Genomic DNA, 26,109 nt, shown 5'->3' with positions numbered 1-26,109 from the left:
CATGACGAGGGTCAACTAGCAAATGTGCCTTATTGCAATGTGCTTCGATTGATGTCTGACAACATGAAAACACACAACATACCAGGTCCTGGCACAACATGGGCTTTAAAGGGAATGACATGAGGTACTCTGAGTAGTTTGATCGATGTCACGCCTGAGACACACCTATGCATAATTACATGTGTACTGACAGCCTCTTTACACTGTGCAGTGTGGTTTGCACTCTGATTATGCATCCTCTAAATGCCAAAATGAGGCTGAACATGCATGTTACACACATAGCACATTCGCCAACCTACTGCTGCCATGGATCCCTGATATAGGGCCGTATGAGTACATTTAGGTAAGAGAAGTCTATAACTCACCGTATGAATTGTATGATTCCCCACTGTGCCCGTATTCGTAGTAGTCATCTGAGCTGTAGATAGAACAAACAAACAGGAGGAGGGAATATCAGAACAACAAAAGAAACAATGTATTCTGTTCCTCACACTTAAGCTCAGACAGAAAAATCAACCCTAACCTCAACTCATGCAGGGAATTCAATAGGAGATAATTAACAGAATTCTCAGAACACAGATGGTTACAAATCATTCTTGTAGAGTCTGTAGAGGGACCATGGATACAATACATTTACATATGTACTGACGATGGCAAATGTTAAATATACTTTAAAAATCCATTTTTACCCCAGGTAACACACTATTAGATGTTGAATTCATAAGAGAACCTCTGAAAATGATTGTTGAGATAAAACAGGCTATAATTCCCAGTAGGAAATGTGACAATTAAGAGCAGCAAAGAAGTCATTCACAACCAGATAGTTTAAAAAAAACACCTCATATGTGCTGAGGGTTAATGAAAATAAAATGATATGTGTGTGTGTGTATATATATATATATATATATATATATATATATAAATGTGTGTGTGTGTATAAAGCATAAAAGTAAAACACAGGAGGCAACTCTCAATCACTCTAATGTTAGGATGATTTTACAAGGCAATCTCCTCCACCTCACTGCTCGAGGAACCAATCCAGTTCCATATCATTGAATATGAAGATCAATGAGAGGTGGCAACTTTAATAAAAAATAAAAAGACGGGGAGGCAAGTTGCACAGCAGTTCATCTCTTGCTTAGTTCTTTATTTATTTGCAGTCGGCCGTGAGATGCTGACAGAACAATCCTGCGTCAGTATCACTCAGCAACAGCGCTATCATTCAAGAGAGGCAATTCATCATAAGGCTGCCACTGAGCCGACACCAGCCATCACAGCCGGGTCCTCTCTGCCTGTCAGTCAGCCTGTCAGAGACAGGAACACCTTTCCGCTGCCCGGATTAGAGAGCTGAAAGCACCTGAAATGCTGAGGACAAAGAGGTGACAGAGTGGAGCTAACTCATTACAGTTAACTCTCTGTGTTGCAGTGCTTGAGTAGCATCTACAGCCAGATGTGGAAGAGCCTACATGTGTTCTAAGAACCAAGGTTGAGATACCCTCTCTATCAAATAAAACCAATTTGCAGCAACTGTGTTGAAAAAAATCCTGTAAAACAATTCATTTTTCCATTTTTGTGTGATTCTAAAAAATATAACATATTCCAACGCACAAAGACTTCTTAATGCATTTTTTTTTGCACTTTGACTCAAGATTTTATAGAGGATTGTGCTTCATTAATTTAATTTTCATTGAAAAATTTACAAGAACAATGAAAATGATGAAATATGATTATTTATGCTTGGGTCACGACCCTATGGAGGTATACGTTCCATTGTGAGAATGTTGTGACACGTTCTTCCCCCATCAAATAATTGTAGCCCCTACAATGTAACATGTAGATAAAGAGTATATAACTTCTTTTAAAAAAATAAAAATAAAAATGATTGATTGATGCCATCTGCTTGTCGTCTGCTACCAACATTCTTTGAAATACTTCACATGGTCTCTTCATCTAATTCCGACTTCATCTGTTGCCACTTCAAGCTGATACAATATGGGTGACTATTTGTTTCATTTACAGAATATCGCAGTAACATTACCCTAAATTTACAGTGTTTGTCAGTTTTTACACGTGTGCAAACAGTCACATTTATGCAGATGCGTGTTTTATTAAGTATTTATATTCAATTCTACTCAATTCTACTCACATTAGTTTTTTATTAAAATGACAGCAACAACGTTGAATTGAAATGCATCTATCATCAATCAATGCCTTGTTACTTTGGATACTTTTAACTTCATTTGATCCCTGTTTTATTTATCATTTAATGTTTCTGTTGAATATTTGTGAATTTTATATTTCCCTGGAAATAGCCCTGACCTTTAAGGCTCAGGTAACCACCCTCAATGTTCCCTTGAAGTGACCTGCAGGTCAGGAATTTTTAAACCTGCCCTACCCATTAAAGAGCCAATCTACCCAACCAGAGAAAAAGAATAATTAACTTAAAAAAATGTGAATTATTTTTTAAAAAGTTGAATTAACAGCTACGACCCAACCAGTGAGACGGAAATCATCAAAGTTACAGTGTTCTTTCTGTATGAATTCATACTTTATTGGCTATTTTATAACAGTAGTCAGGAGGACTGAGTGACTGAGAGCTGTCTGTGGTGCTGATGCTGCTGCAGCAAGCAGAGGCTGTCAGTGTGCTCTCTGTCTGTCCACAGATGAGAGACAGATAAATAATCAGGTGAATTGTTATGTGATGAACTCTCTATAACACACACACACACACACACACACACACACACACACACACACACACAGTGCAATTTTGGAAAACACTCAACTGGTGTATACTATTTTTGTGCATTGCTGAGGGAATGAATAATTGCTGGAGACCCACTCTTTGTCCTATCCATGACATCCACCATGGATTGTGGATGATTGAAATATTCCTCTCCAATTCAACATCAATTTTAGGATGTTTTACAGGATAATTCCTCAATCATTTTCACTTTTTGTCCCAAATTAAATCCACTTCAGGACCTCCTCACAGACTATATGCTTGACTTCCCCTGTTGAACCAAGACATATCAACAGCCCAGTTAAATGACTCCGCTTCAGCAGGATTTGTTTACATCTGTCAACCTCACAGTTTCAGTCACGGCGGTGGTCTTGCGATAATTTTTTTGCAAGAAGAGGAAAATCTCGCAGCTGCCTGTCCACGCATCCACCTTGTTCGAATCCACTGTATGTCAGCTCTTGGGACCCTTTTCAATAACTATTGCTACTGTTTATCGTCCCTCTAACACAGACCTTTTCAATGATTTTACTGCATTTCTTACCCACCTGTCCACTCTCTCACCAATATCACACTCTTGGGTGGTTTCAATATACATGTTGGCAATACGCATCTCCCTCTAACCAGAGATTTCACATTTTGCCTAGAGAGTTTTGGACTTCAGCAACATATCAACTTCTCCATCCACTCTAAAGGTCATATTCTTAAACTAGTCTTTTACTCTGGTGTCACCCCTTCCTACTGTACATCTCACAAACTTCCTGTGACTGACCCTTTTTTCATTTCATTCACTGTGAATCTCACTCTCTCTGTTACAAAGCTCCCTCATTCCATCTCATTCCGTAACAATAACGATGTCAACCATGATGCTCTTTCCCACAGTACTGACTACCTCCTGGATCATCACCACCAATCTATCCGTGATGAACTGGTTTCACACTACAATGATGGATCCTGATCCTAAATCCCCTTTCTCCTGTAAAAACCCACACCACTTCTTTCTCCTGCTTGGCCGCTCAGTTCATGCTTGTGCCTTATGAAAGCCAAGGGGCGGCAATTGAAAGACTATACAAAAAAACTGGTTTAACTTTTCACTTCAACATGCACAAATATCATATGGTGCACAATAAGGACTCCGACTCACAAACATAGTCAACCACTCTGCCATCATTCACTCCAATGAAGGTAACACAAAGTCATTGTTCTCACTCCTCAACATCACCTGTCCTCCAGAAGCCTTACCACCCCACGCATTAAACAGCCCTCTGCAACTCCCTCATGACTTTCTTCGTTGGTAAAATACAAAAGATCCACTCCCACCTTGGCCCACACATGCACCGCTCCAGTGCTTCAGCCACCTCCACACCCATTTCCAGTTTCTGCCCCTCTATCACCCCCAAAATCTCTGAACTCATCCGTAACTCCAAACCACTCACTTGTCAACTAGATCCTCTCCCCACAGTCCTGGTGAAAGCCTGCCTCCCCTCCCTGGTCCCCCTCATTTCCTTCATCATCCATTCTTTCCTCACCATTAGTGCTGTCTCCACATCATTCAAGACTGCTTCCATCATTCCCATTCTGAAAAAACCTGGTGCCTCCAACTCCATCAGTAGCTTACCCATAACAACCCTCACGAGCAGTTCCAATTTGGCTTCCATCCCCTCCATAGCACAGAAACTGCACTCTTAAAAATAACCAATGATCTCCTCATGGCAGCTGAGTGTGGTTGACTATCCATATTTGTCCTTCTTGATCTGAGTGCAGCCTTTGTCAACATCTGTCACACAACCATCCTCATAAGACTTCTCTCCATCAGCATCACTCACACTCCCTTAACCTTGTTAAATCCTACCTCTCCCACCACACTCAGTTTGTCCAACTGAAATTATTAAGATCACATCTATCCTCTGTTGTCAGAGGCATGCCCCAAGGCTAGGTCCTGGGGCCCCTACTCTTTATTTCCAATTTTCACCCCCTGAGCAATATCTTCTGTAAATATAAAATCCATCTCCACTGTTAGGTGGATGACACCCAGCTCTACCTCTCTGGCAAACCCCTTTCCACCGCTTTCCCTTCCTGACTGCTTATTTGTGATTCATTCCTGGTTTTCATCAAACTTTCTCAAATTAAACGGCAATAAAACTGATGTTCTCCTCATCGGCTCTAAATCCACATTATCGAAAACTGACAGTCTCTCTCTCTCAAAATTGATAGCTCATTTGCCTCCCCCCTCCCCACAGGTTAAGAGTCTGTGTCATCCTTGACAGAACATTATCCTTCCAAGCCCACATCAGAAGCATTACCTGATCTGCCTACTTTCACCTTTGCAATATCAATCGTCTCCGTGCCTCCCTCACCCCACACACTACTGATATTTACTGATATTTTTGTCCATAGTCTAGTCACTTTCTGGCTTGACTAGTGCAACTCTCTTCTGTTTGGTCTCCCTCAGAAGTGACTCAACAAAGTTTAGGTGGTTTCAGAACTCTGACACTGGCATCATTCCATGGACCCCATCTACCTGTCACATCTCCTCTGTCTTACAACAGCTACAATGGCTCCCCATTACTCACCACATCCAATACAAGATCTTACTTTTAACATAAAAGACCATCTAAAAGTTGGCCCCCTGATACCTCTCTGGCCTACTGCCCATTAGCTTGCCTGCCCCCACTCCCATCAACCTCACTTTCACCTCACACAGTGCTAACCACTGCACCACCATGCCACCCATATATAAATTATTTATTACTATTACTTCAAATTCTGGGCTGGCACGGTGGTGCAGTGGCAAACACTGTCGCCTCACAGCAAGAAGGTTCTGGGTTCGAGCCCCAGCTGGAGCACGGGATCTTTCTGTGTGGAGTCTGCATGTTCTCCCTGTGCCTGCGTGGGTTCTCTCTGGGTACTCCGGTTTTCCCCCACAGTCCAAAGACATGCAACTGGGGACTAGGCTGATTGATACTCTAAGTTGACTGTAGGCGTGGCTGTGAGTGCGAATGGTTGTCTGTTGTCTGTCTATATGTGTTGGCCCTGCGATGGACTGGCAACCCATCCAGAGTGAACCCTAGCTCTCGCCTGAAGGCTGCTTGGATAGGCTCCAGCCCCTCCATGACCCTTAACAGGATAAGCAGTAGAAAATGGATGGATGGATGGATGAATTTCAAATCCTTCATTGAGCAGGGGTCAGGGCAGACATCTCTTGAAGATATATAGCAATCCTGGCAAGTCAACCACATTTCCTGGGTAGCTAAAATCCACAAGAGGTTAGTCAAACATGTATTTTGTGTTTAATTTGTGTGAAGTGATCCTTTTTTAGGCCGCCTCCTTGGCTCTGATGAAGACCCTTGACAGCATCAATGTGGCAGTTTTGTTTTTCCGAAGGAAAAAAAAGACATTCTTGGAAAGAATAAGGAAGACAAGGCCGATGCAGGTCGGACGGTAGGCAGAATCATTTTAAGCGTGCTTTGGTGGCTCAATGAGACATGAGACAGCTCCCTAAAGAGGCTTGTGCCTTAAGTCCAGCTTAGCATAAATTTTACACAGTTAATAATTCTACTACAAACAATGCCAAGCCAGGAGAAGCAAACAAGACTTTTCCCCTGTGCTAATGTAGTCTCCCTGCAGGAAGTAAAGCCAGCTGTTGTTGCTTTGAGGTTTCCAATCAACCCTCCTGGCATATGTGCCATCATGCATCTACCATGACTGTCAAGTCACTGGAATCTCCTTGACACCCCTCATTGGCTGACAGAGAGGGAGAGGAGAGAGACACAGACACACATGACAACTGAATGCATGTTTTGGCACGTCATGTTGTGTACCCTGAGACAGGCTTTGACAGGATGATAAATAATTAGATTTCACACTATGTTAAATTGCAGGGATGTTTTTTCAGAGTGGTAGTCATCGAAATTAACATCAATTGTTATGAATGTCAGAATAACAGTTTATGACATTTCACGATGCTTGTAGACATATTGTGAAGGTATGTGTAATAATTAGGTAATCTTAAGCTTTTTCTGTAAAGGTCTCTCATTTATCTAAAAATAATAATTGGAAAAAAATACTTACATCACTAGAATGCTACCTAGGGCTGCTTAGTTTAGAGAGACTTGTTCCATGCTGCAGACTGTCAGCACCCCCCCCCCTAATTTATTTCCACTATGTTTATCTCAGAAAAAAATGGGAGGCAGGATTTTACCCTTAATTCTCTGTTGCTAAAAGGCATAACAGTAGGTGATGTGGTGAAACCTGCCAGTTCAGACTTGCCCCATGCACAAAAGAGGGGAGAGCAACAACAGCTATGAGGTGCCTCTAATTTGTGAGGTGACGTTTTATCAATGCTCCTGCACAACCTCTCTCTCTGTTCACTTTCTCCTCTCAATTACAGAGAGCAATAAGACATGAGACTCACCCTCAAGGTCATTGATTCAGATAAAGTTCTGCATCATCCACTGCCCTACAGCAAACTTGACATCACTCACACTCTCTGTGACTGAATAAGAGAATCTAAAATCCAGTAAGATGTATCCAAATATATTCCCTATAGCTCTATTAAGATAATTATTCTTATTGCTAACAAAGCCTGCAAAGCAATGAGACAATCACATGAATGCCTTAAACTTGCCTTGCATTATATGCCTCCACCAAACAGTTGCAGTATAGATCCATAGTTTAAGTTAACTGTTTGGTTACTTAGAACTGAGAACAAAAAACAGAACATTATTCCCTCCTTGCCGACTGAGATCGATTAGGATAATGGTCAGAAAAGTGTTTTAGCAAAACACTGTCATGTCACATCAAAGTTTGACCTTTTTGACATGACTTCATCATTTTATGTTATAAGAATCTGCTTAGATTTTTGTCATAATCACCTAAAATGTGGTCTGTTAGGTCACAGTGACCTTGACCTCTGATCACAAAAAAAAATCTGTTCATCCTTGAGTCCATCTGAACCAAACTTGAGGAAATTCCTTTGCTGAGATGAAGTGATCAGGGGAACAAAAATATCAATACTGCAATATATTCTTATGTGCCCACTTGCAAAGTATCAATGGACTTCTGACAGATATTGATTTTATATATTATATCATCTGGATGTGGCGTGGTGGTGCATTGATTACCACTGTTGCCTCAAAGCAGGCTCTTGGTCTTTCTGTGTGGAGTATGCATGTTCTCCCTGTGCCTGTGTGGTTTCTCTCTGGATACTCTAAATTGACCTTAAATGTGGCTGTGAGTGTGAATGGTTGTCTGTCTCTATGTGTTGGCCCTGCGATGGACTGGCAACCCATCCAGGTTGAACCCCGCCTAATGCCCGAAGGCAGCTGGGATAGGCTCCAGCCCCCTGCAACCCTTAACAGGATAAGTGGAAGAAAATGGATGGATGGATGGATGGATGGATGGATGGATGGATGGATGGATGGATGGATGGATGGATGGATATTTTCTGGATATTATGAGCAAATATAGCACTTCACAATAAAGTACTCAAAATTTGGTTGATAAAGTTTACCTATGAGATTAGAAGAACTCTGAACTTACAAGTACACTTTGAAGAATTTGCCCTCAAAGATATATTTGCTACCTCAAAAGTACAACAATCAAGAGGACTAAGTACATTTTTTGACAAACATTTGTGCCATTTTAAGTACACATTGGTACTTATATTTTTGTGTGTGTATCTGATGGTTAAAAAGTGAGGACCTAATGGTTAGCGTGGGCAAAGTTTTGTGAAAATTACATACTATGAACTCTTTGTCACTCTCAGCCCTTTTACACGATATTGGGATAGATGTAAGTATGTACAACTACGTACAGACGTAATGCCTATGACCCCAGCTGTCTCTTAAGCTGAAGTAGAGGATGCATTGCCAAGTGTAAACAATTTAGAATGGTATGAGAGAAACAGAAGAAAAATGAGAAAGTTCAGCCTGAAAACCCTGTCGCCTGCCCCAGTATCATATCCTTGGACATCGTACATTCATCATCATTGATCCCATATCACAGCTTCTTCTATTCAAAAGTGCACAGCTGGCACAACTGAACACATGCGTGAGATGAGGTGCCTGGGGCACTTAGATCTCACTTGAGATATTGCCTTGTCATAGGTGTGAATGTGCTTTGACTTTCTAAATAGGTCAGCTTTTGATTTGACATTCATTAGCAGAAGGCGTCGTTGCTTTGTGTCTCCCTGAACTTCGCTGGCCAAGAAAAAAATACCACATCTGTCCGTCTGAAGTTGAACCATAAACAACAAATATTACATGTGTGTGTCTTTTCATCAAAATCTGATACCAGGAGCCCTTTTCCACAGGTAAAAACTCGCCTCTGTAGTGCATCTGTCATCTCTGTAAATGCTGCATCTTAAGCATTGATGCTGCTGTTAGGGTGAAACAGATGGTGGCGTTAAATCTGAATGATGTAGTACACGTCCCAAGTGGACCATGTTTTCAGTCATCACCATTACTCTTCCAGTCCTCTGTGGTGAATTTGAAGACACCTAGTTCAGTCAGGACCACTCTCATACCAAAAAAAAAAAAGAAAAAAAAAGCCCACTTACTTACTTACAAGGCTACTAAACAATTCACTTTGGCAAATGGCTCAGGTGAATGTCATACTGGCAAGTATAAGCATATTAATGCAGCACCTTTAATCCCATAATAAAGCCAGCAGCAGTCATGTTCACAGCAATATACAAAGGACTCTACAGGTCAATAATAGAAATAAAGCACAAACACAAACCAGGACACCGTAAATATATGCAAATAGAATGGTATTAATACTCTTATCAATACTGCTTGTTGGATGAGGCAGACAAAAAAATGGCAAAATAAGTAGCAATAACTCACATTAGATTGTTATAATTTTGTCAGATTTGAATTTGGAGATTAATTTTAAGACATTTAGACCAGAGAGGTTCTTGTTCATTTGACACAGTTGTTTAGTAATATCATTCCAATTCCATCTGTGCTCTGTTCTATGGTGTATTTAAAGGACTTTGTCTCCTCCTGTTTTACAAATACGAGAGCCCCCCCCCCCCCCCCCCATCCATTCCCAAGAAATTAGCTAAACTGCTTTTCTTGGGTATTAATATCTGACAAACACCAAACTTAGTGATCTGAAACTATGCATTTTTCTTTCATAATGGACTATTGTTTGCTTGTATTGCTTTGTTGACTTGTTTGTTGGAGTTGACTGTGCCTGGGAAGACCGGATGGAGGAGACATTTGAGAGGAGGAGGGCCAAGTATGAAGAGCTGGCAGGCGAATGCCGACACAATGGATGGAAGACCCGGTGTAACCCCATCGAGGTTGGATGCCGTGGGTTTGCAGGCCACTCACTCTGCAGGGCTCTCAAGATGTTGGGAATAAGGGGACTGCACAGCAAGAAAGCCATCAGGAACATCATTGATGCTCCTAAAAAGGCATCAAGAAGGCTGTGGATCAAGAGGGGTGATCCATGGGCCACACAAGCTACCTTGACACAAGCTGGGGACTGATCACCCTTGGCTAGATCGCCTAGGCGAGGGTGTCTGACGTTGAAAGACAGGAAACACCTGATGACCTCATGTTACATCACTGATGATGTGTCTAGGCTGCACCAGGAGGTGTATAATAACCAGTTTGTTAAATGTTTCAACAAACTGCTCCTTTTCCTTTTTAGGAATGTCTAATGAAAATGTAGTATTTTTGGGAGGACTCTACAATGGACAATCATATTGTTAAAATCTGAATGCCTTCAAAGGTCTTTTAAGAACGGCTCTGAAGGAAATGCAGTGCTTTTTAAAAAAAAAAAAGACATCAAGATTACAAAGACATGGAAGTGGCGTTTGAAGGCAACGAGCCCTGTGCCTTCTAGTTGGTCAAGGTTTTCCAGCTTAAGTAAATACAATAGCCTTAATACTTCCTGTGGTGACGGTCCTTTTGTAATCATGTCTGTTATTCTTTTTTGGCACAAGGTTGCAAGGTAAAATGTTGACTAAAATGCCCCACACTGAAAGCTCTGATTACACCAGCGCGGTTTTGATTTCCTCAGACAACAATACAATGAAAATGGATGGAAAAGCAGTTCTACCCTTTCACCATTTAGTATAAAGTGAAGCTCACATAATTTCAAATAGAAACCCTCCTTATGGATACACTAGTGATTGCTCAATGTGGTGGCTGATTGCAAAGCCATCTTCAATGCTGCCCCCCTGCTGAAGAGTCACAAAGAGGCTACTCAAAGGTTATAAATGATTCTTTTTTTCTGAGTAGTTTCTTTTTTGTCCTGTTTTTTTTGTAGAGTTCATCATATCTTTCTGGAGAAAACACTGCCTCTAGAAATGGGACATATAGAAATTGGAATGTAAGAAACTTTCCAAGTGAGGGGACATTACATTTCCAACGTCCCACTTAGTCTAGAGGCAGAGATTGTGGTGTAAATCCTGCCCTTCTTCTTCCTTAGATTGTCTAAATCCCACCACAGCTTCTGCCACTCTTCTTGACAAGGTGCTGTCTACCTTGAAAACAGCATTAAGGTACTCATCATCTGTAGCATCACAAGCATTTTTGCAAACACATAGCTAACAAGGCAAAACTCTAGTAAAATGTCCACAAATCCCATAAATTCTTATGATCTTATCCTTGTTCACCTCTGGGCCGATGCACATGTAATGTATGCATGAGATAATTTGAGGTCAGTATGGAGCATCTTTAATGGAATAGATCAGTGTACAAGGATAAACCACAAAGCAAACAATTAATTCAAATTGCTGAGTGTCTTTCAAGCCACTGTGGAACAATTTAGATGATCTATATTATTACCATGCATACTGTGCTTGGAAATGAAGAAAATATGTGGGAGTGAACAAAGGTGTGTAGCCATGCTAGCGGTTCTGTGAGGTTCTTTGAGGTATTTTACTAGTTAATGATGAACTCAAAGTACAAAGCATATGTCATTAGATACTGCTGCCTAGAGGGTTATGTTTTCACCCACGTGAGTCAGTTTGTCTGTAATACGCAAAAATAACAAGACTGATTTTTATGAAGGCGGTTGAGGCTTTTGGCAAGGGCCACCTTTTCATTAACTCTAAGCAGTGCTGGTTCTCTACCAATTCATATAGAAACCAGCCTGGCCCCATTTACTCCGCATTGCCTAGAGGCATTACCAAGATGGCTGAGTAGACGTGGGACTGAGATGCATGCTGGCCATCTTGGATGGTGTAGGTGTCAGAGTAAAATTGAAGTCCAGATTGACTGATTAAGGAATATCAAAGTACATTCAGGAGCTAATGTAAATATTGCTTCTGAAAAAAAATCTTACAAACACAACAGAGGACAGGCTGATAACTGATGTATTGGATCTTGGTATGCAGTATGTCCCCTTTTGTGTACAGGGACATGAATAAAATCATGAGGCAAGGACCATTGTGTTTGAAATTGTTTGTGCTCATAGTGAATTAATAGAATTTCATAATGTTCATCCATCCATCCATTTTCTACTGCTTATCCTGTTAAGGGGGGCTGGAGCCTATCCCAGCAGCCTTCAGGTGAGAAGCGGGGTTCACCCTGGACAGGTCACCAGTCCATCACAGGGCCAACACATATAGACAAACAACCATTCACACTCACAGCCACACCTACAGTCAATTTAAAGTATCAATCAGCCTAGTCCCATTTGCATGTCTTTGGACTGTGGGAGGAAGCCGGAGTACCAGAGAGAACCCACGCAGACACAGGAAGAACAAGCAGACTCCACACAGAAAGATCCGGCGTCCGAGCTGGGGCTCAAACCCAGAACCTTCTTGTTGTGAGGCAACAGTGCTGACCACTGCACCACCGTGCAGCCCAGGTGTAAATCTCACATGGAAAAGCCATAAATTATCACTTAGTTGTCGTGAAATAGCCCAAAAATATATCATCTGTCATCTTCTAGCACACAAATCTAACCATACAACTCACAGTGGAACATTTTGTCTATCTCTGTGTTTGATAGTTTACATCCACAGGGCCACTCGACGAGCCTCTTAAAATTTTCTGGGCACCTTCTGAATATTTTCTTTCCTAAGTAATATTTGAATGGACTAAAATATGCACTATATCTTTGTTATATGCAATAAAATGAATAAATGACTGTAGGACATCTATCTGTCCATCTATCTATCTATCTAAATCTCTCTCTCTCTCTCTCTCTCTCTCTCTCTCTGTGTATATATATATATATATATATATATATATATATATATATATATATATATATATATATATATATAAGTATATTCTAGTAATATACAAGCTATGTGTATGAATGTTAAAAAGCTTGTTAGATTGTTTTGTCAAGGTTTCAAGCCATTGATTTTGTAGCACCATGGAACATAGAAATAAGGCCCCTCTGTTCTCCTGCATGTCAGTCTGATGTACTGAGACTTACAGTTGTTCCTCAACGATGCATCTGCCCTTTAAAACACTGTCACATAGCCATTCTTGTACCCAGGGGCTTCCAGGATCCTCTTTATAACAAAGCAAGGTGCAAAGGAAGGTGTGAGGTGTCAGCAGACGGACGTCTCTAAGGTGTCAAGAATGAAATAATGCTTTGATCACAACCAAGCTGCAGGAGATGGCCCAGCCATGAACCCTCCAAGTGTCCAACCACAGCTGTTGTCCCTCTCATTTTCCTACAGAGATGTCACCTTTTCTCTGTTAATAAAATTAAAGACACTCCACACAAGCACTCTCTTCCAACATCCTTGACCTCAGGACTTGATTGGTACCAAGGGACTGCAATTTCTGATAGCACTCCTGAGATAAAACCCACTCTGAACAAGATGAAAGCTCGATGAGCTGTGTTTTAATAACATGGTAGGAGGAGGCTGGGATTTGGAGGCCCGACTGCCTGGATCTGTTCCATGAGGTCCCTCATCGCCCGCTATCTTCTGAAAGATGTAAACATCACAAAATGCCTTTAAGGCATCTTAAACCCATTTTTAGTACAGTAGTCATGTGTTGCAAGTTATGTAAGTCTTAGTTTATGAGGTGAAATTATGTCTTACTTGTGTTGTATATGACCCAGTGTGTGTAATATTTAATAACAAGCAAGAGGCCATCTTTGCTTACTTTTTGCTGTGACAATCCATTGAGACAGAACAGTGTAAACATTTTCACAATATGCATTTTAATCAAAACCTAAAAACTTACATAAAATTCCTCTAAATTCTGTTCAGTGTACAGCAAAATACACAAGACAAACATGCATTTAACCTGCAACTGCTCTAGCTGCTGGAAATATACAACCACAAGAGGTCATTCATTTTATTTTCTGATTTGGTAAAATGTGGATACCTTTAGCCATGGTGAGCCAAATGATCCTGTGGGTTGCTGCTAAGCATCCACAATGTCGGGTGACTTTTATGTGTCTGAAAAAAAAATCGATGTAATGAACATCTACTCTGAGGTGGCAATGTATGTAATTAAGGTATTACCTAATGCCTACTGTCATGTAGGATGATATCATGTTCGTTGTTTTGAGTGTCGAGCCTAGACGTGATCCTTACTTACAGCTAAATGAATCACATGCAATATGGAAATGTATTTCATGATAATTTGTGAAATCCAGTAATGCTGCATTACAATCTGTTTAAGAGCAGCAGCCTTTTAAAACGATCCTCTTCCTTTCCCTTCGTGTTCACAAATGGCTGGCCTGTTTCGAGCATAAGCCATCGGGGTAATACCATGACAGCGAGACTGTAAATTGTTCTGCTTGTTATCCTCCGGCAACTGAAATCCTGCCAAGCAGTCAGAGCTCGGATTGGTGACTGGGAGCTCCTTAGGCTGGGAGAAACATTGTTAGGAGACTTCCTGTCCGCGTACAAACACACACACATACACAGGTGCACACACACACAAACACACACACACACACACACACATACACACACACACATGCTCCTCTCTCCTCAAGGTTTTGCTGCAGCTGAGACCCTGCATGACTCTCCTCAGGCTCAAATGAAAAATAATGTACCTTTGTTCATCATAAAGCAAAATAGGATTGTAACTGTGAAGATGAACCTATTACAGCTGCACTATCTTCTTCATTACAACTGATAAAAGACAGTAATTAAAGGTTAATTACTATGGATGCATAATATAATTAAGGAGCCCTTGTCTGTTTTTTTTTTCTTTTTTTTTGCAGGAGGTCGCAATGACCTGAAGCAAGGAATCAACGATTTAAGAATCTTAAAATCAAACCTTTCATAAACTATTACATGATGCAAAAAGAAAGCAGCAGAAAGTCACTTTTTAACCAAATCTAGAAGACAAACTCTCTCTCTCTCTCTCTCTCTCTCTGTCTGTCTGTCTCTCTCTCTCTCTCTCTCTCTCTCTCTCACACACACACACACACACACACACAGAAAACACAAAAAGAATCAGTAAATCAGGCATCTCTGGGGCACATGCTTCGATGTCTGGCCCATATTAGCTCCTTTGTCTCTCACCAGATAACAGTCATGAAAATCTCTATGAGTTGACCCAGCCTCTAGCCTTTATAGGATGGGCTCCCTTTCTCTTCCTCCACCCTCAGTAAAACATCCCCCTTCTATTTCTCACAAGGCTGCTTTGGAAATGAGTAGCTGTTGATTTTTTGAGGTGAACCGGTATCCCCTTCCCCTGCCCAACCTTACTGTGGATGCTTGAAGACACAAACCTCAGCATGTCAGCGAGGGAGAGGAGGGTGTGTGCTTTTGTGGGGGTGGTCTTGCCCCCCTCAAAAAAGATAGCACAAAAGATGGATGAAGCCTGGGTGACATACATCCTGACACCTCCATAAAGGAACACATCGACCACCCTGCTCACAAAAGCCAGGGGACAAAATCTGTTTTCCCTTTTTTTCTTTTTCTCTGCAGCTGCAGCCAGATACAATCCAATTTCTGATGCCCTTAATGTGGCAAGTCATTATTTCTTTGAAATGAAGTGGCATGTGTACATAAAGGTAAGCACATTGTATGCTTGTAAAAAACAGTGGGAGACCAGCAAACCAAAGCGAGAGCTTTTTGACCTTGTGTGGCTTGCAGAGTGTGATCGCTCCCTGTATGTAAGAAATCAATATTCTGCATTTAGCTGTGCAGGACCCTCTGTTAAATGGAGAAACGCACCACCTGGACTGTTTGTTTAACATTGACTTTAAAAGCATATTCAGCATTGCCCTTTGGCCCGATATTCTAAATAGTGATCAAGATTATATGCTTATTAACAATATTCTGAAGGGATGGCATGGCTTGGCGGTAGAGTGGCCGTCTGGCAACGGAAGGGTTGCTGGTTCGATCCTCTGTTCCCCCGTGACCATGTCGAAGTATCCTTGAGCCAGATACTGAGCCTCTAATTGCTCCTGATGGCCATGCAAAGGACTGGCAACCCATCTAGGGTGTACCCTCCCTCCCGCCCATTGTCAGCTGGGATAGGCTCCCCCCACAACCCTGAACGGAAAACCAGTATCGCTGTTCCCTTTGTTTTTGATCTAAAGTCTTGTCTCTTATATAATAACCTTTTTTTTATTTTGCCAGCTGACTCTACAGTTTGTGCATTCTCTTCAAAAGGTTTGAGCATTTTGTGTGACTTTTCTGATTATGTTTCCGATGTTTGTAAAATCTAAAGAAAGAAAGACAATCGAAAGGTTGCAGCGAGCTTGATTTGTCACGGACAGGAAGTACGTCTCATATTCAAACAGGGCAGCAAATAGCTCATGCGCTATAATTAGCTGTTCTAATCCTGAATTATGTCAAAAGTTTGAATTTTTTTCCTTTTTTCCAGAGTTCCTCAAACCAAAATGGCCAGACTGCAGCAAATCCTCTTTTCTCGAGCACTGCTCATAAACATTTTTGTAGTGCTTTTTTATTCAGTGCCCTTGCTCAAGCTGTTAGTTAAAAGATGGCATCTCAAAAGAGGAAAACATGATAACTCAGTTTCTGAGATTATTATTAATTCTAAGTGGATGCCAAATATCAACTAGACAGCAGTGTTTGAACTATGTTTTTTCACCCTCAACATAGTGTCTTTTCATTCTTTTTTTTTTTGGTAGTACTTGTTAAGATGTCTTTAATGTAAATGTTAGATTAATGATTTATTAAAACCAGGACATCGCGCTATGGTTCCAAATTCATTTTTTTCTCCTTTTAGCTCTGCTGTGGATGCAACAATATATTTACCAGCTAGTTGCAGCATATCTGTTTGGTACAGGTGATGTACAGAGAGTAACGGAGACGAGCTGCCTGCTGTTGCACTGAAAATGAAATAACGCAAGAGTGGTGAAAGTCAACAGTAACACTGCAGGCAACAAAAAACAAACTAACGAGCTGAAAACTACTCTTTGCTACATGCTGAGGAGAAATGTATAGTTGGGTCTTAATGGCCTGTGGATTCGTCACAACCAACAACTTTCCTATTATGCGTGATCAATTGATCCATTGCAAAGACAAAAAAATATTGATATGTCTAATTTTAATCATGGGTTTGCGAAAGAAAAAATGGAAAAGAATTAAAAAAAATCTACCTACACCCCCTGTAAGCTTATCTGTGTTATGTACAAATTTAATACTACCCATCTATGAATACTTTAATGACAGATTTCCAGCATATTCACTGACAGGAGCACTCAACAGCTACACTGACTCTAATAACCAATAATGACTAGCTGAAAGGATTAGAGAATACAGTTCTGCTGGTATTTTCCCTGCAGCAACTGACATTATTGATCATATTTTGTTATTGTAAAAGTTTGAAAATGATGGCTTTGGTTTGGCCTCATTGCCCTGGTTTGTAAGCTGTCTAACAGACAGGAAACAGACAGTCTTCTCTTCTAGCAGCTTGACAGATGTTGCTCGAGTTGTCTTGGGCTTTTACAGCAGTCTTTCAAAGGATTTACCAATTGTTTGGAATAAGTCTATTATTTCAACATATGCTGATGATTCAACATCTGTAATCACAGCCAATGAGTTAAATACAGTTCTAAATGAGGGGGTGGCGGCACGGTGGTGCAGTGGTCAGCACTGTTGCCTCACAGCAAGAAGGTTCCGGGTTCGAGCCCCGGCTCGGAGTCTGCATGTTCTCCCTGTTCCTGCGTGGGTTCTCTCTGGTACTCCGGCTTCTTCCCACCGTCCAAAGACATGCAATTGGGGACGAGACTGATTGATACTCTAAATTGACCATAGGTATGAATGTGAGTGTGAATGGTTGTCTGTCTCTATGTGTTGGCCCTGCAATGGACTGGCAACCTGTTCAGGGTGAACCCTGCCTCTCGCCTGTCGCCGCTGGGATAGGCTCCAGCCCCCCGCGACCCTTAACAGGAATAAGCGGAAGAAAATGGATGGATGGATGAAGAGGTTAAGTGCTTCAGTTGAATGGATTAACAGAAACACGGATGTGGGGGAGACTCATGGCATGATACAAGAACCAATTAAACCTGTCAGTAAACAACACGTATATCTGCCACGCAGTTGCAGGGTATTGTCATAGATGATAAACTTTCAAAGGGAAAAAACATGTATAACATTGCAATATTGCTGTGTGTTTATGTTGGTTAGGTTTGGTATGTGTGGTCATACAGTACATACGTATAGACTTGTGTATGCTTTCATATCTGTTTTGTTATTATTAAGTTATTAATTCAAGTAAATGAATTATATTGATTTTATAAATGTTTGATTATATTACTGCTATTATTGTCATGTTACACTAATATTAATAGAATCAATGTAAGTAGATACTTGGTGTATGTAATGTATTGCATTGTAAAATAATACCTGTTTGTGCCAGTGATCAATAGATTGGTATTACTTCTATCCCTCATCTTGCATCTTTTTTATCACCTGTAATTGTGCTCATCTGTCTTAGTGCAGTTTACTATGATGAACATGGAACAAGTGGTTATAGGGTGGAAATGGGTCAGCCAGGGGACTGGTTGGAGAGCAATGTTAAGTTTGTTTCAATCAAATCTTTGCGATATGTGGGATGTCTCAACACTTAAGAGAAAAAAAAATTGGAACTTACTTTTGTCCTTGATTACTGTAGTTATTGTCATAGGACTCATATCCTTGCTCATCATACGCTGTTCCATAGCCGTCATCGTATTCCTGAAAATACACAAAGGCAGCTCAACCAGAGAACAAATCAGAAAAGCAACACTCCGATGTAAATGTTCAATACTGAAGAACTGTTGGTATGACAGCAACATTATAAACTTGCTTTGTACTACTCCTCATATGTATTGTTCACAGGGATGATGCAATTTTGAATTTAGCATGACAATGGTTTCCAAAGCCAGTGTCATTTGACATTTGATTTTGTTTTATTTCTAAAAGTAAGCTCTGCAGCACACAAAAGTTTATGAGACTTTTGTTCTGCATGACAACGTCAGGCTTAAATGCAGTCGTTCGAGGCATGGTGGCATGACTTCAACATCACACAGCTTGGCGCTTCTTGGTCAACATCATCAGCTTGAAAACAGAGGAAGCACCAAGCTGTGTGTTTTTGAAATGATGAGTCTGTGCTTCTAATGCATAGTATGACAACCTGTGTAATTTCATTTAGCTACTTGTGATCAACCATTGTTTTTGGGACTTATAATTTGCTTTGAAATTAATGAATGGGGATTTTACTGACCAATTTTTATCCTGCAGAACAAAAGCCGTTGACCTTTGCACCTCTCTCCAACTATTTTGTAAGTTGTTAAAAAAGAGCTCTTATCAAACCATAACTTCCCTATGTTGGGCTTGTTCAGCACTTATTTAGGCCGAGCTGTTTGAGCTGCAGCAGCCCTGTGCTACAACATAAGAGGGGCAACTGCGGCCTTCCTCCTGTCTTTGAGTCAACTGAGGGACAGTGGGATGCAAAGACTCTTGCTGTGGCTACGTTTCATCACCACCTCAAAGGATGAGCCTTGAACATCTGTTTGGGCTCCAGCAATCTGCCCCATCCACCCCTTTGCACTCCACCCAGGCCCCCGTCAAAAGAAACATCAAAGTGAACCACTGTTACACCCGTCCTAATTTAGGATAAATGGGACTTATGTTCCACAAAAGGCATCGACCCCTTGTGACATGTCTCTCATCCCCCACACACTTCTTGGCTAATTCCATCTGCCCCTGATTTGCATGCTTGAAATTAATGTCTGAAAGATTTAGCAGCAGAAGAAAATGCTCATCACATCCACATAATTATTAAGGCCCTAATTCCTGATGAGAAATGTGCATTTGCCAAACGACAAGTACTTGAATTGACTCTTTTATCTTTAATCCTCCAGAAACGTGAATCTACATATGACCCTCATATGACAAAGACACCCTGATGTAATACCCGCTTGTTTCCTGGTTTTATAAAATTTAAATGTTTTACAAGAATGTAATTTACTTCTGTTAGTTGGTCACATATTTGACCAGAGGGCTGCATTGCTTAGACTGCAGGGTAGACCCGGCAGGCGTATTTTACAAATAGTTTCTCGTGGAACCTCTCCTTGGTCATCCCATTGGGCAGGTTTCAAGATGTGTTTGTCATTCCTTTGCTTTTGGTGAGTGTGCACTGAGGTCTTTCTTTTTCTATTTGTCTAGAGGTAGCTGAAAGGGAATTCTAGTCCCTCCTGGTATTTGTAATTCTGCTGTTACAAGAGCTTTGGCAAATTCCCAAATAGCTAATGCTAATGCAAGGACAAAGTTGAGTCAACAACTCTTCTTTTGCTGAACAACTTGAAGGTCTGTACAAAATGAAGGAACAGCGGTTTTCAAAAAATATAGTGCAAATTAGTAGAAGGGATGTACTGTACTTCAAAGCAATGACACGTTTTTTATTTGAAATACTTCCTTTGTTTTTGTATGATATTCCCCTGTTATGTGTCAAAACTAAGCATCATTCACTTTAGAAGTTTTCTCCATTACACAGTTCCTATTGCCTACTGCAGGCTGGAATAAACAAGCACTGTTATGAATAATGAAGAATCAGAATCTCAGCAGGCAGACAAAAAGTAAAATCGTGTAGCATGGATATAAAAGCAGCCTCAGCTGTCTAATAAAATTGTTTCTTTGAGGATAAAAACAACAGTACCGTCAAAACCTGTACTAAACGACAGTCAACTGTCACTGGTGAATAGTTGAAGCTGACCAGATACGCTCCCATGACAAATGAAGTCCTATCAGTTTGTCCAGACAAACAATAATTACATTTAAAATGAAATTGTATTATTGCTCCTTTTACGTTTTACTTTTAAGCGTGATTCTTTTTAGAAAGAGCAACAGTATCGTTAAAAACCTGGCATTATTATAGTATATTGAAAAGGTGGAGAGACAATTACAATCAGTGATCACAAACCCTAGACACAGTTTAAATGTTGATTATTTCCCTGGTTTTATTTAACCAATTGGAGCTAACACAGACCTTAAAACAAAGCAAACACTCCTCCTACATATTTAAATATCCCCTTTTGTTTTTAATTTAGCTTAATTGACCTATTTCAAATACATTTTCAATAAAAATAATTGTGCATACATTATCAAGTTGATTGGGTTTGAGGGCACTGCGTTTACTTGGATTCACAGTTCAAGCTTTGCCCTTTAGTGCTTCCCCATGAATAAAATATAACACTAATAACTAATATTAGGCTTTTTTCTGCAAAAAGAAGAGTTTACATCAAAATTCACTGCTGTAGACATGGGTATTTATCAGCACCAGCTCAGACAGCCATTGATGTGAACATGTACCCTGAATGTGACAATTTGTGGCCTGGTCAAGCTCTTCACATCCACCCACCATGAGTGGTCAAAGATCCACAATGAAAGACAAAATGTACGTGGAGGCTAGGGAAGCTTACGGCCATTGGCAACTTTAGCAACTTGACAAATTGAACCAGACAGTGTTCCAGCACTCTCACAACATTGAGTTGGATAAACACTGGACTGTCATTTTTAAATAGACATAAGAAAAGTATTTAGTGATGTAATTCAAACTAGCCTCAAACCCTTGAACACATTTTTTTTTATTATTTCTGGGGAGAATTCATAACATCAAATGCAGAGGAAGCATTCGGCACAATGGTACAGAATACTTTCTTTGTCTTCAGCTTGAACCATTTGTGTTAAAAGAACATGCTTTTCATCTCTTCGGTGACTCTAGGTGCTTCACACATTTTGGTAGAACTGATAGTAAGGGCTACATTAAACTTTAACAGTGTTATTACCATTTATTAGAGCAGCGACTCTATAACTGAGTTCCAAGCAAGTTGAGAAGAGAAACATTGGCCTCTAAATCACACGAGCACATTTAAAAGAATTCCCCTCTCTAGCGTTTGACATCTGGAGAAACAACTTTTAAGTTGGAATGTGACGGTGATGATAATGCAAGTGAAGCTATTGCTGTATCTGATGTTTGCATTGATATACCGTTTACTCAAAATATCCAAGAGAACACAGTGGCTTAACAATAGAGCAATGCTGCTGTGTTTCTAACACTAAACAGGATTAGTGTGACAGTGAGAGGTTGGGGGTTGTTAGGTGGGGGCAGAGACAGCGAGGGAAAGAGATAGCAGCCCCTAAGTGAGTCTTTCATTTGTATGCCAGCGAATGGCTGAGAGGCGTGTTGTTAAAAGATAAGGACTGGCCTCTGAGGCCACTGAAGACTAGCAGAGGGCCTGGCACTGCTTGTTACAACAGTGGTATCACAGCTGCTCCACCATGCTCTACAATACCACTGCAACAGATAGACTGCCACTGATAGGTTCCCTGTACGCAAGGCACAAACCAAATGAGTTCAACTCAATATTCTCACATTATGAAGTCTGCAAATATTTGCACATTCTGCATGTCCCTACTTTATACCGAATAGGTGTCGCAAACAACAAAGTGAGAAAATTGAGCAAATATTAAGAAAAAGGTTTGTTTTCCACATAATAATACCATCTGTTCAAAGAAAAATATCTGGCCTCTATGCAACCATGTCACACTTTGCTTTTAGCTTATAATGGATAGGAGTAAAATAACACGAAGAAAATAAATAATCCAGTATTGGCACCCCTTGGTCATCAGCCGCAGTAGAACAAAATAGCAAAGAATCATATTTCAGCACTTTCTGCAAGCATATTTCAAATAGCTGAACATGCTGGAAATTGCTGAATTGTTTCTGCACCAGTGCAAGAAATACTACTTGCACTATCAGATTGAGGATGCCAAAAACATGTCCCATGCATCAAGTTGAAGAATAACTAGCTTGTGTTACACTTGACAAATGTCTTGCCCTTGTTTCTCTTATTTTACCATCCTTGTTTTTGATCTGGGCTACATTTATCGAAAGCTTATTCACATCTGCCAAGTATTATCTGGAGAATCCATGTCATTAATGATGTCGTCCTGAAGAAATACATCTGCGCTGAAAAAAATGAAAGTTAACACTGCAGCCTCAGCCTGTCTAAACTCTCCTCCAGGGACGATTTGTGGTACATCCAGGACAGGTCTTCAGTCCATGAAACATCTCACACCTCTACAGACAGCCATTCCCTCGAACATACTCACCTGTTGGCAAATTTGGGGATATTCAGCATTATATTTGGGGATATTTATACAAATGTCATTCCTAAAACTAACAGTTTGTCATGGGCTTTACTGAGGCAGCACAGTGCTGCAGTGGTCAGCACTGTGCTGCCTCACAGCAAGAAGGTTCCGAGTTTGAGTTTCAGCTTGGGCACTGGATCTTTCTGTGTGAGTCTCCATGTTCTCCCTGTTCCTGCTGGGTTCTCTCTGGTACTCCAGCTTGCTCCACAGTCCAAAGACATCAAGAGGGGACCAGGTTAATCCAGACTCTAAATTGACTGTAGGTGTGACTGGGAGAGCCAATGGTTGTCTGTCTATATGTGTTGGCCCTGCCATGGACTGGTGACCTGTCCAGGGTGACCCAGCCTCACACCTGAAGGCTGCTGGGATAGGCTCCAGCCCCCCTGCGACCCCGAAAAGGATAAGCAGTAGAAAATGGATGGATGGCATGGATAGGTTTTACTGATGCCCCCTAATTCTTATGCCCCACATCAAATCACAGCTGCTCATATTGATGTCTTCCATGTTTTGAACATGACACAATTTTAATTTTGATCAACTGGTAAGATTGTCAAAGGTCTTGATTCCTTTTTGATGCCATGTCCTCATATCAATATCTGCTTATCATGTTTTCTATAGAATAAAAAATACTAAAGGAGCAATAAATTAGATTTTCACCATGAGACTGCACCAATGAGCAATGCTTTTTTGATGAAATCACTCAAAACATGGTAGACATCTTTGATGTAAACTTATTTTCAGGTCATCAGGAAGCATCTAAGCATATTTGGGGGCCCTTTCAGAATTTAAAAAATTTTTGTCTATCATGAGAACTGAGGAATTCCTGATCGACTAATCTGATCAATTTTACTAGTAATGGTTAACCTGCCATGTTGCTCATTCAGTTATCTACTTGTATTGTAGTCTGTCAATAAAACCCAAGGAGAAGTCAACTTCGACTCTCGGGTAGATCTGTTCCCATGAGTCGCATTCAATGTAACAAGAGCACCAGAGAAAACAAACAGGGCAGTAAAAAGCAGCATGAAGGGCACTGACCAGGCCTATCTGGTTAATATGTTATATATTTTGCTCAAGGCTGTTTTTCAAACTTAACACTGAATGATGTTAAGAGTTCTGCCTCCTATGCTGAAGAGTTGAATTTGTGCCTGAATTTTTTTTTTGGCCAGAGATAACTCTGGATATGAAGGAGGTCTTTTTCTTGGTCTTGAATAATTGTTTTATACTAGTATTGTGTGGGAGTTTAAAGGTGCTATGGACACATTTTTTTTGCCCTAACAAACCACTTATGGTCAGAGTTTGGATAGCAGTAATAAAACAAAAAATCCATGTAGTTGATTTCATCGTAATACATTTGTTTATGTTGTCACACATTAACAGTAACAACATAACCCTGTCAGAGGCTAAAGTTACTAACTTGAGCATTTGCTATTGTTAGTTAGCAAATGTTAACTTAGCAGTCCAGTACCATGGATTTTAAGCCTCATTTGGTCTTTCAGCTTGGACCAGCATAAAAATGAAGAACCAGTGTTGACCCTCATCTTGTGCCTTCATCGGTCTGACAGTATTTGAGACAGATAACTGAATACACCCCTATGTTGCTCAGCCATTTCTCTGGTTAATCCAAACCTGGCACCTCCGATCCTCCTGAGGTTGGTGATGACATACAGATAATGTGTGATATCAACATGTTTAGGCTACTGGCTTCAAAATCCTTCAGTTTGTCAGCAAAATTGCTGGAATGTAAACATCTTGGACTGAAAAAAATAATTATTTCACATATAATAAATAATATGATAATAAAGTAGACAAATGTAGACTTTCATTCTGCACCTTTCTAAAAAGATATGTTGGTTTTGTTTTGTTTTTTTAAATCAGGGTCTTTTGCACATTTTTGGTATTACAACAGTCTTACCCACTCTTAGAAGACACATGAGGAAAAGCATGTCTCTTCTAAGTACCATTAGAGTCTGTGTCAAAATTTGGGCAACTTCTTAGAGATATCAGTGTTTTGGTGAAAGGACGGATCTGCTAGAACCAGATGAAAAGTCAAAGGATCACTGAGCTCATTGTGATTCATCCTTAGGGCACTGTGAATATTATAAATAATAGGGAGGCATGATAATATTGGCATGTCATCGTAGATATTGGTATTGGTTTATATGACTATATTAATATCAACCCAGTTTCACGCATGTCTTTTGCAAACGTGTTTTTATATAGATAATATCAATATTGGTAGATATCAGCCATCAGGTGTGAAATATAAGCATATTTGCACCAAAAAAAAAATCCAATACTGTGCATTCCTAATAAAAAATATAAATATTGTGTCAGGATGGCCCAGAACTGAACAATCAATTGAAGTTCCAAAAACACAGCATTTCAGTGGCAAATGAAAACATAAAAGGAGTAAATGCAGTCCATTAAAAAAAACTGTTGTAATGAATGAGATTAAAAGTGCATTATTGAAATTACAGATGGTTTACATTTGCACAAAATAAATATGATTAAATGCTATCTGCAGGCATTACAAACAAAGGCTTTTTTTTGTTGTTGTTTATCTCACATGGAAACGGCTAAATTGTCTTCTCCACTACTCTACCCTGACATGCCAGTTGGGTACAGCTTTATTACTGTATGTGAAATACTTTCCTGGCCGTTGCACTCAATTTAGATTAAAACAGCTACAAGGACAATGCCACAGAGAACACAATGCAATTAACAATGCTTGGCTCTCAACAGGGCTGTACGTGTGGAGAGGGGCCTGAGGGGGATGATAGGGTTTTTTTAACAGTCAGCAAGGACCATC

General features: G+C 40.3%; 1 protein-coding gene across 2 annotated transcripts in view; it reads right to left on the bottom strand.

Annotated features, from left to right (window-relative positions):
- The window catches only part of khdrbs3 (KH domain containing, RNA binding, signal transduction associated 3), a 119,636-nt gene that overhangs the window by 11,066 nt on the left and 82,461 nt on the right, over positions 1-26,109 (bottom strand). For both annotated transcript variants that reach the window (XR_015111152.1, XM_086192841.1), the window contains exons 7-8: positions 18,760-18,842; positions 366-418 (exon numbers count right to left, since the gene is read on the bottom strand). Coding sequence is in view for 1 of the 2 variants with exons in the window: in XM_086192841.1 (XP_086048967.1) it covers positions 366-418; positions 18,760-18,842 (136 nt within the window). In the remaining variant the exon portion in view is untranslated. The remainder of the gene's footprint in view (positions 1-365; positions 419-18,759; positions 18,843-26,109) is intronic.

This window comes from Aulostomus chinensis, chromosome 22 (genome assembly GCF_037954235.1).
Source record: "Aulostomus chinensis isolate RoL2024-O1b breed Wild chromosome 22, RoL_Achi_v1.0, whole genome shotgun sequence".
NCBI classification, from domain to species: Eukaryota; Metazoa; Chordata; class Actinopteri; order Syngnathiformes; family Aulostomidae; genus Aulostomus; species Aulostomus chinensis.
Note: the sequence above shows the minus strand (reverse complement) of the source record. Positions and strands in the feature narration are given on the sequence as shown.